At 42.9% G+C, this 11,030-nt stretch overlaps 1 protein-coding gene across 2 annotated transcripts; it reads left to right on the top strand.

The window, feature by feature from the left end:
* The first annotated feature begins 718 nt into the window (after window positions 1–718).
* On the top strand, window positions 719–8,969 carry LOC109635080 (porcupine O-acyltransferase). 2 transcript variants are annotated; one of them, XM_020095993.2, is made up of 15 exons: window positions 719–910; window positions 1,953–2,090; window positions 2,201–2,393; window positions 2,548–2,591; window positions 2,682–2,863; window positions 2,971–3,101; window positions 4,114–4,134; window positions 4,274–4,288; window positions 4,392–4,517; window positions 4,614–4,714; window positions 4,839–4,915; window positions 5,024–5,087; window positions 5,290–5,375; window positions 6,725–6,835; window positions 7,305–8,969. In XM_020095993.2, the coding sequence occupies exons 2-15, from the start codon at window positions 1,955–1,957 to the stop codon at window positions 7,404–7,406; spliced, it is 1,389 nt and encodes a 462-aa protein (XP_019951552.2). In that variant the 5' UTR covers window positions 719–910; window positions 1,953–1,954; the 3' UTR covers window positions 7,407–8,969. The 2 variants fall into 2 exon arrangements, with proteins under 2 accessions (XP_019951552.2, XP_019951551.2); XM_020095992.2 differs by having other exon boundaries at window positions 720–910; window positions 1,948–2,090.
* Window positions 8,970–11,030: the final 2,061 nt, after the last annotated feature.

Raw genomic sequence — 11,030 nt, 5'->3', positions numbered from 1 at the left:
GGCACTAGAAATACCTTGCTGCTGTTCTCGGTCATGGTCTCCTCTTGTAAAATAGATTGTTAATCTCAATATGGTGAACCTGGTTAACTAAAGGCTAATTCAATAATAACTAATACATCTTTGAAAAGGGAGACTTATTACAAGCATTACACAACAGTACAGTCTTGATGAGCAGAAATAAACTACGCTAACAGTAAATATAAGAAAAGCTTATTGTCTTCAACTGGCAGAAGCTCTGCACACATGCTGCAAACAAGTACATGGTGTATTTATATGTACAACCAAGGCAGTGCCCATAAATTAAATTAGAAATACAGCATCCGTACGTCAGTCGGTCAGTCAGTGTTTCTTATGAACCCATTTCTTAAAAAGAAAATATGCAGATCTGTCACTTTGCTGGAAAACAATATTTCCTTTTGGTCCATTGATGATGTTTTTATATTTCTGATGTGAATTTATAATAAACACATGTATGCAAAGGAAAAGCAGCTCATGTGTGATTTTAGTTATTTATGTCCACTGTGCATTTCTCTGCATCTGTCCTCGTCTCAGTCCATCATCTGCACAACTGTTCTCCTCCCATTGGCTGGAGGGTCCCGGACTTGCTGCCGGACGCTCATCCTCGATTGGTCCTTGTCGCCTGTCACTGAACTCCAACGACGTCCGCGATTGGCTGAGGCCCTCGGAGCCAAGCAGCGGATTGGTCGACGCGTCTTTTCGCGTGGCGTCGCTGACGACGGGCGAGTGGTGCTGATGCTGTGACAATGGGAGTCATCCGGATAAGCATCATCTGGATCGAGTGTGCGTAAAAGCGCAGCGGCGGCACATACGCTCAACTTGGCGCAGAGGGACGAGGGAAAAGGCAGCTGGGTCCAGGCGCGGAGGAAGCTCCAGCTGCTGCCCAGAGAGGGTGAGTGTTCCCGGGTAAAGTCGCTGACGTGCCCGGGGCGTCCGGTTAACTGAGTGTGGGGGCTGGGGGATCCACTCTTCAAATGCATTAGTATAAGAGCATTATGATTCATCGTGCTTTAATGGAGCAGCGGTTTTTAGAAGCTTTCTCCGGTAAATTCACTGAGGTGCTTTGCTCTCTGGTATCAGGCACGTTGCTGCACATGCTCTGGGTTTAATGCATTTGCTTGTTCAACCAGATGTTAGTGCTCTCGTCCCGCTGGTCCACTGCATTGCGGAGAGAGCCTTTGCAGAATAGTGTGTCTTGTATTCTTCCACATTGCTCTGCAGATAAATGTTAACAAGTCCAGCGGTCACGAGGCCTTGTTATTGTGCTGAGGTTCTGAGGCTCTCTCGCATCGTCAGATTTCATTTTGTCCTGCAAACATTTTTCATTCCCATGGATGCAATTTGATGGAATCGTTACAAAAAAACGAAGACATGACAACGAACATATAATCATCATATGTGCACGTGCAGAAAATCCTCAATCGTATTTAGCATAATCGTCATTGAAAGTCTGACAGCTACTGCATGGATCTGCACAGATTTCTAGTGAGGTGCTTTGCATGCTGGGATTTGAAGTTTGAAGTGGTGTGCATCTTTGACAAGTGAGTCCATCCTTACCTGCAAGATTGCACGTGTAAGCATACCTGCAGCACACGTATGATTTACGTTATGTACTTACTCTGACTTTATTATTAGATTTGATATCGTCTGCTATTGTTTTTAATAATTGAATTTATCATTAACACAACATTGGTGGTGACAACTAATGGTTACCTCACCAGTGTGTGGTGTCGGGGGAGAGCGGGCAAGTGGGACGCCACATTTGTGGTTGATCCCTGTCATTAATTCCTGTACGTTAACAGTGACTCTTTCTTTATTATTATATTTTTGACTGGATTGCAGTGAATATCCCTGAAGATTTAAATGCTTGTCGCAAAGATCCCGTTTTTGTTGCTGTAACAGTCTCAACGTTTTCCTTCCCTTCCCAAGTCTAGAGATGGGAGCGTTCAGCCGACAGAAGTTCTTCCAGGAACTCGCTCATGGCTGCCTGCTGCCTACGGCTCAGCAGGGCCTGGAGCAGGTATGGCAGCTGCTGGTTATCTGCCTGCTGTGTCGGCTTCTCTGGATGTTAGGTGAGAGTCCGGTTACTCTGTGCCCTGTCAGTGTTATTCAGTCTTCAGACAGTCGGCGTCAGCGTAATCACCTGCGCTGCCCTTTGTTTTCCTTCATCTTGCTGCGTCAGGCCTCCCGTCCTTCGTGAAGCACCTGGGCACAGTGGCCGGAGGCTTCTACGCTCTCTACCTGTTCTTTGAGCTTCACATGATCTGGGTGGTCCTTCTCAGCCTTCTCTGCTACCTCTTCCTCTTCCTGTGCCGCCACTCCACCATGAGAGGCACCTTCCTGTCCATCACCGTGCTCATCTACCTGCTGTTGGGGTGAGCGAGGCCTCCTCTGACGGCTGACAGCTCAGCAGCACACACGTCAAGCGCGTGTTTGAAGTGAACGCTTCAAAGCCGCCGTTAGAATCTCTCTCTTCATCTTTTTTTTTGTGCCGTGTCAAGACTGATTATATTCTATTCTGATTATCAGAGAACTGCACATGATGGACACCACCAACTGGCACAAGATGAGAGGTAGGTTCCAGGCATCGTTTCTGCAGGCAGCAACGTTTGACACATTCCAGATACATGCAATCATTTTCCTCTTTATTTGCCGTCATCCAGGTTCACAGATGGTGGTGGCCATGAAAGCCATCTCTCTGGCCTTCGATCTGGACAGAGGCGTTGTCCCCAGCGTCCCCTCACCCATCGAGTTCATGGGCTACATCTACTTTGTGGGCACAGTCATCTTCGGTCCCTGGATCAGCTTCAACAGCTACAAAGAAGCTTTGGACGGACATAAGCTGGTGAGTGTGAGACAGTATCTCTTCAGTGTGGATGAAGGTGAGGTGAGGTGGGGATTATTTAAAAGACGGATCCTGACACTGGCTGCTACCTTTTTATTCTTCCTCAGAGCTTTTCGTGGTTTTTAAAAGTGTCTGTGAGCTGGGTGAAGAGTCAGGTCTGCCTGGTTATTTCCAACTGTGTGGCACCGTACCTCTTCCCTTATTTCATACCTGTCTACGGAGACAAGCTACTACGAAGGTGAGTCTCTGCTCAGACCTGGTACTAACATCTGTCCTGAATGAGCCGATTTCAAGTGGTCAAAGTTCAGGTCTGAATGCATCTAAGTGCGTCGTGAGATCCGATCGCCTAGACCACAATGTTTTTGCTGTGCAAGCTAAAATGAGTCCTGGGCCACATATAAAAAGACATTCAGATACTCTATGTGTATTAAAACATCTCAAGCAAAAGTATAAGTACTGATTAAATCTCTTTACTCGAGAAAAAGTTTAAAGGTTCAGTATGAAGTCCCCCCTCTGAAAGCCACTTCTACTGGCTGCAAAGCAAAGTTAATCATCACATCAATATTGTTTAAAGACTGTTTCACTTAAACCACTCTTAATTACGATCATGATTTATGAGCATGAAAGACTGTGCAGGGGGAAACGTGTACAATGTATTGAATGAAGTATTTTTCATTCAGTCAGAGGATGGGGAATATTTTGTTGCTCAGCTTCTTCGACCACATTATCAGCGATGTCAGCTTCTTTCCATGTTGTTACTGCTCGTCACGGACACATGCGCCCTGCCTCCTCTCCTGCTCTTGTCTGTTTCGTCCTGATCCGTCTTTTATGCCGTGATACAACAAGAAATCGTCTATTCTGCGTTGTCCCATTTAATTAGGTTGAAATCTGTGTCCATGTAGTTTTTACGCCTGTCGGTCTCCATGCAGTGATATCAACACTGACCACCACGTAATGATTGGTACTTCCTTTAATTGGTGAAATCTTTCTGCACAGATGTTGCACAATGTTCGTTCAGTCCCTCCTGACTCCTCTTTCTCTCTCTCTCTCTCGGACACATTTGTTACGACATAGTTTGGTCACAAACAGAAACGATGTGTGTTTATTTGCAGATAGAGCAGGAAATAAGATCTGATCACAAGAAGAGACAAACTTAGTGATTGTGATCATATCTCTCAGGATGGATGGTAATACTCCTGGATCACTGATCTCTCATGGATTAAACCCATCTTGTATTTTTGTCTTTACAGTAAAAAGAGGAGGAAGATCAGGTAATGTATTTGTCTTACTCTCACTCTGAACACTGAACGTAGACGTCACATGGAAAGTCAATAAAGAAAGTGTATGAAACTGTATCTGTATCACGACATTAACGGCTGCGACTTCTCTCTTCATTCTGCTGCTCCTCAGAGGCACACTGGCAAAGTATGTGTTTCATTTTTCTCTAATTTTTAATTTATTAAGTTGGAACTTATTTGAAAGTGCAACCTAATATCTGTTTCTTCCTCTTCTAATGTCGTTACTTCAGGTGGTTGCTGGCGTATGAGAACACGATGTCTTTCCACTTCAGCAATTACTTCGTCGGGTATTTCAGCGAGACGACCGCCACTCTGGCTGGGGCGGGCTTCACCGAGGAGAAGGAAAACCTGAAATGGTCAGAATGTGTATGTGTAGTATGAACAATAAAATGTCCTTTGTCTTCATTCATATTCATAAACATGCTCCCTCCTCTGTATCGTTTGTTTTGCAGGGACATGACCGTGTCCAAGCCCCTGAATATAGAGTTTCCTCGGTCGATGGTGGAGGTGGTGACGTCCTGGAATCTGCCCATGTCTCGCTTCCTGCACACCTGTAAGTTAGAACACATTGAAAAAACGCAGCAGCTGGTTCTGCTTTTCGTTCTCATCACGATCGGAACCATAATGGCTCATTACAGAGACGCTCTCACCTTAAGCCCGATGCTCTCATCTCACAGATGTTTTTACGAGTGCTCTCAAATTTGGGACTTTCTCTGCCATCATGGTGACATACACAGCCAGTGCTCTCCTGCATGTGAGTACTGCGTGCACCATTTACAAAGCAATCAAAACCTGTGCTGTGAAACAGAATGCGTCTGTGTTAACGAGTGGAGCGTTTTAACTGACTCCTGTGTCTGGTTAGGGTTTGAGTTTTCATCTGGGCGCAGTGCTGATATCCCTGGGGTTCATCACGTACATCGAACACGGTAAGAGTTGCTTCACGTCGCCTCTTTTCCACATTAGAACCTTTCCATTTCAAAGGTGCTTAGCTTTGCAGTAATGGTTAATTGCACCGACCATTACACAGTGTTTCTGTTCACTGCAGTGCTGGTAATTTATCTCTCACGGTCGGAAGGGAACTTTTCCTCGAGCTTCATGTTAATGCTTTGGTCTCGTTTTCTGTTGCAGTGTTGCGGAAGAGGCTCGCAGCCATTTTTAATGCCTGTGTTCTGTCAAAGAAGTGCCAGCCAAACTGCACCCATCGAAACAAAAAGGTATAATGCACCTTTCTCTTCCTTCTCCTTTGTTGAGAGAAAGTGCTTTATCACCACTCATTTATCATCAGCAGTGGGCTCTTCGGTTTTGCTTCAGTGTTCAAAGATTAGTTCAACATTTTTGTAAACGCACTTATTTGTTTGCCGTCTTTGACCACTCTCATGTCTGCATGCTAAATACTGCAGCAACGCAGATTTATGGTCTTTGCACAGACTTAATAAGAACATAAATCTGCATTCTGTCCATTGCACTACATTGCAATGATGCTTTAGTGTACATATGTACATATTCTTTTTACCTTATATTTTATTTCAGTGGACCAGCCCTTTACATTTGATTAAGCTGCACTAAGTTGCACACACTCATAGATATCAGTCCCCCTGATTTCTTTCACAGAAGAAAGTGAAAACAAATTCCTTGATCTGATCAGGATCCACACAGAACATAATGGGTTCTTTTCCTCATAATACTCATTAATTAACATGTTATATCTTGATCGTTTAATCCATACACAAACTGTGGACTGTTACTCGGCAGGCCGCTCTCACCAAGAGCCAAGCTATTCCCTTTATCCAGTCCTCATGCTCAGCTAATCTAACATTATTATTCTAATTCACAGTTTGTCAGTTTTATAATTCTGTCCAACTTATAACTAATTTTAGGATTTGTTTTCCTGTTTTGAATTTTTTCTAGTATGCTGTTTACAAATGTCTCATGCAGCATGAATTGAAATCTCAGTTCCGACCACAGGACTGCAGTGTTTTACCTGGTTCACTCTCTTTCCTGCAAATGGCCACTGTGCTGTCAGTGCTGGCACTTGTTTTCAGAGCAGGAGGTGCTCAAAGGGGGCCTACCTCGTAGATCCTCTGCCCTAGTTAGCGTTCAGGGGAAACTGTGCTCTCTATTTTTAACCCAAAAATATGAGAAATGAACCACTCTTGTATAATTTTTTTCCCTTGGATTTAGACCAAATCTAATAAGAAGGTTTAATGCCAAAAGAAAATACATCTGACGTTAAAATACTGCTGTCCCTGTGTCTGTCTTGTGCTGAGTTTACTGACAAGATGCCCGACAAATGTCTCTCATGTCTTATTGGTTCCACACATCAGGAGAAGCAGGGAGGGGAAATAAGGATTTATGTGAAGTAAAAGCAGTCTGCATGGAATGTGTACAACATTTTCACTAAAAATAGAGTTTGCAGTATTTTTCATCTCTAAAGATAAATGTTAACTTAAAAATGTGCCAGAATTCAAGTTATAGTTGGAGCGTTCAAGAAGCATTTTCAGGTCCTTTATGAGAAAAAACCCACGCAGGCATAAAACAAATATGTTCATCTCTCCCTCTGCAGGAGCTGTGGGTCTATGTGATCAACATAGCATTCAGCGCCTTGGCAATACTCCACCTGACGTACCTGGGCTCTGTGTTCAACTCCAGTGTGGACTACATGGAGGAGGATGAGGTAAGATGAGATAAGACTGTATCGATCCCCTGAGTGGAAATTCACAGGTTGCAGCTAAAGAATAAAGAATGGCTGAGTATAATACATATAGTTTGAACGATGCAAAGAAAACTGCCAATGTATGTATGTATGTATGTGCAGTGTCCTATTGAGGGGAGGGACAGTTGTGTCACACTGAAGTTGAAGGTCACCACATGTTTAGGTGACTATATTTATACAGCCTGTACTCATCAAATGTACAGAACACGATGTGGTCTGGACATATGACATACTGTATAGAAATGTGAGCTTATAGCTGCGGTATTTATAGTTCGAAGTAGGGAAATGTACTGCAACGTTATATAATGATGAGTCACTTTACTTTAGTTCTGAATCTGCTCATAAGTAACAGATTAATTATGAATCATGTTTCTTTTGTAAAGATTTTCTTATGGAAGGTATAAAGAATAATACGTACCGCCCCCTACAGGACGATATCACCCATCATACCATTCAGAAGTGGTCAGAGCTGAGCTGGACGAGCCACTGGGTCACGTTCGGATGCTGGGTACTGTACCGCCTCGTTCTCTAATAACAAGGGACCAGTGAACGGGGGAGGAAAGCAATAATGAGAGACAGAGTCAGGCTGGTTCTCCACTTCTGCACTGTGACTTTATCCTGCATCACGCCGAAGAGAACAGATTCAACCTGCAGCGACGTTGGCTGGTTAATGTTTGAATTAAATCTACCTGGGACAAGTTTGGATATCCATGAAACGTTAGCCCGCTCCTCTCCTCCTTCCTTTTCCCCATATCGCCTCCTTTTTTTGTTTTGTTTTATCCGAGCTGCAGTTATCGAGCCGTCGTGTTGTGACAGCAGTTACCAATGTCTCACTGTGAGTCACAATCAATACCTATCAGCATGGAGGAGATCTGCTGCTCCTTTCTGTGGACACGCGATAGAGCCCGTTATCTTTTCACCACGGACCGCGGCTGATGTCCTCCAGGTGTGGTTTCCCTTCAGCTCGAGTGTTTTACAATCAGTAGTTTTAGGTCTGAAAGGCAAAACCGACTGTGTTCTGATAGTCAACGACAAATCCCATTGAAAAATAAAAGCCACAATGAAACAGCACATCTCTCAGTACGGTCTGACTCCCCCGGACTGTCTGCGTGGGGCCCACAGCTCCAAGCCTATTCACTCCACTTTGGTTTTTCCTAAAGGTTAAATCGTTTCCTAAACAGCTGGCCACACAATGTGTTTGGTTCTCTGGTGACTCTTGAGGGCTGCAGAATTTGTGAATGACAGAATCTGTCAACCAATGGCAGAATAATAAACTATATCAAACTGTGGCTGTAGGTACAACACTGTCCAGAGAGTCAACTCATTGCTGGATTTGTCTTTTGTTTCTTGGGATTTGTTTGCCGCAAGAAAAATAGAGAATTTCTCCACATTGATCCTTTAGCAGAGCTTGTCTCTTGAGCATGTGTACGAGAACGATTTTACTTATGAATAAAATAAAAAAGCACAGGTTGTTGTTATGAAGCAGCAATTTTATCATCACCAATAAGAATCATTATGACTTCCCCCTTTTGTGAATTTTAGATAAAGAGAAGTAATCAGTAATGAGTTCATTTTTGTGGTGCGGTCTCCTGATAGTGTTTGTATTTAGTTTTGTGTTCTTCAAATTAAACTTATAGTAGTTGTGAACCAAACTCTTTCATTCGTATTGAAAATAAAAGGTAGAGAGTCAGGGTACTGCACATGTGTCACTGTAGAGCAAACTATGTTTAAACCTCCTTTCCACCTTTATAAGACTGAATTATACATGATATTGAATATTTATCCTCAAAGTGCAGATTTTTATGACACTGCTGCTTTTAATGATGCGTTCACGTAACTGATGAAGGAACCTTAGCGTCTGTATCAGATTGTGATCACATTCTTGTCTTTCTTTGATTTAGAATGTCAAAGGATTTGCTTCTTAACTGAGATGTAGTGTTTTAGATCAGAGCCTGAATGTTCAGTCTCCGCAGACCTGATTCCCCTCACAGTGTTTTAAATGCTATTATAATATTTTATTCAAGATTTTTCTCCCTGTAAATGTGAAGGCACTGATACACCTGTGATATTTTTATAAAATTTTACATGAAACCTGGTTTGCCGTCTTTGTGTTTGCGTGCGTGCGCGCGGATGTGAAATGATAATGCACACAGGTCCGATACGCCAAGGCTGCTGTAAGAAATAGTTGTTTATTCGAATCATCATTATTTACAAGAACAATGTGTGGACTGTTAGACAGTCAATTATGTTTTTTAAGGTGATTTGGGGAAGAATTGCAATAGTCCGGTTTAACCTGGAGTCTATTTCCAGACATCCAATAAGCCAGAGTGGACAGTGAGGGGGGGAGGAACAGAGGCTGAACAACAGATGGTGATGGATGGAGATTGGGTTCAATTTTCTGCCGTCTGTGAGAGGTGAGCAGATGTTGTATCGGGAGGCCGAGCACAACAGGCCGGTCTGCAGGCCTGTGGGGGGGTGGGTGCACTCAGCCCTGTCTGCCCCGAGGACCCCCATGTTTACGACGGCAGGACCCCAGCAGTGTCTCCAAAGCCATCTTCACAAACGCCTGGAAGTTATTGCTTCTCTCCCTTCGGCTGTCCTGCGAGGGGATGAAACACAGACAGATACCTTCACTGGGGACACAGAAATCACTGCACCTCATCTCCACACCGTGTGCACCGTAAATCACACAGGCTGCACAAATTAGAAAATGAAAGGCTGTTAAAAAGTCAGGTCAGTTCATATAAATGTTTACCTCCTTGCTTCTTGTTATCATCTCCTTTCTGATCACCTTTCTTCGGCTGCTCTTTAGGACTCTGAGGTTGCTGTGATATTAAAGCAAATATAGATGAAGTGGAAACATTTATAGATTGAGAAAAGAAAAATTGGATTTTAGATTTGAACAGATTTTCCTACCTTGGTAGTTGACTTCTTGTCCGACTTGTTACCTGGAAATATAGTATAAATATTCAAACACATGTCCAACATTTGGAAACGATTATCCAGACAAATTTCCTTCTTTTATCGTCTATTTATTATACAGATAAATTAAACAACACAAATGTAGAATTAAATTTTTGTTTAAACATTACTTACCTTTTGTTCCTGGCATTTTGGCTGCTCTCCAGAGGCTGTACTGTTTTTTGAGAATGCTGTGCTTAACGTGCCGTTCAACTCGGTCATTTATGGCCCGTGCTCTTGAATGGCTCGGTCACTGGGGCCCCTTCGAGAAAGAGCACCGTGAACAAGCAAAGAGCCCCGTCAGCTGAGCAGCGTGGCCCACAGCCCTGCAGGTCTTTGCTGAGCCAGGCGAAACCTCCGAGCTGACCTTGTAATACTGCCATTGTGAACCCACTGGAACTGTGCGTCCACCTATTGTCCGTGACAAGACAGTGTTTTCATCACGTTACAGTGACGGTGATGGTGTGTATTTTAGCTTTATCTATATTTATAATGTCAACTGGTTCATGGATAACATTGATATTTCATATTTATCAGTCACATTAGATAAAGCAGATCACTTTGTCCTCAGAGACACAAAAGATATTCATGACTTTCCTGAATCAGTGTTCAGGATTGTCAGCACTATTGAAGCAGGATTACAGCAGAGGTTGTTTCATGGTAATCAAATATACATACTCTACATTTCATAGTGTGAAGTATCACTAACATAATCCAACTGATTAATAAATCCTTAAAACAAGACAGTATAAAAAAGGAACAGGAGGTTATGTTTTCACCCTTGTACAGTTGTTTAGGAGACATGACCTGAACTGTGAAATGTTCCCTTATTTCCCAGGGAATAATTCATAGATAGAAATGTGAGAAAACTGTGAGTATCGCATTTGGAGTAAATGGTTATTTTACCTTATTTTATTTACTTAGCTTATTTTATCTTAGCTTAGCGTGAGAACTGGATATTGGGGAAACAAAAGTCAAAAGTCCCTACAACAAGATTCAACATGTTGATGAATGAGTTTTGTGCCGGAAGGTGATTTTGTTTTGACGGAGCCAGACTTTTAGTTTTGTCATGTTTCCAGTCTGTAAGCTGAGCTAAGCTCCTTCATTACCTGTTAGAGGCTTTTCATCTGCGTTGGTTTATTTATTTATTAGTTAACAGTATTAGACCAAAATTACAGGACGGATTACCATGAAA

This window comes from Paralichthys olivaceus, chromosome 6 (assembly GCF_024713975.1).
Source record: "Paralichthys olivaceus isolate ysfri-2021 chromosome 6, ASM2471397v2, whole genome shotgun sequence".
Classification (NCBI taxonomy): domain Eukaryota; kingdom Metazoa; phylum Chordata; class Actinopteri; order Pleuronectiformes; family Paralichthyidae; genus Paralichthys; species Paralichthys olivaceus.
Note: the sequence above shows the minus strand (reverse complement) of the source record. Positions and strands in the feature narration are given on the sequence as shown.

What these genes read in the sequence shown, in the direction of transcription:
- LOC109635080 (XM_020095993.2), top strand. Translation starts at nt 1,955, where the DNA reads ATGGGAGCGTTCAGCCGACAGAAGTTCTTCCAGGAACTCGCTCATGGC. An exon ending in TCGGCTTCTCTGGATGTTAG is followed by an intron (nt 2,091 to 2,200) that starts GTGAGAGTCCGG and finishes TTGCTGCGTCAG; the next exon opens with GCCTCCCGTCCTTCGTGAAG. An exon ending in CAACTGGCACAAGATGAGAG is followed by an intron (nt 2,592 to 2,681) that starts GTAGGTTCCAGG and finishes GCCGTCATCCAG; the next exon opens with GTTCACAGATGGTGGTGGCC.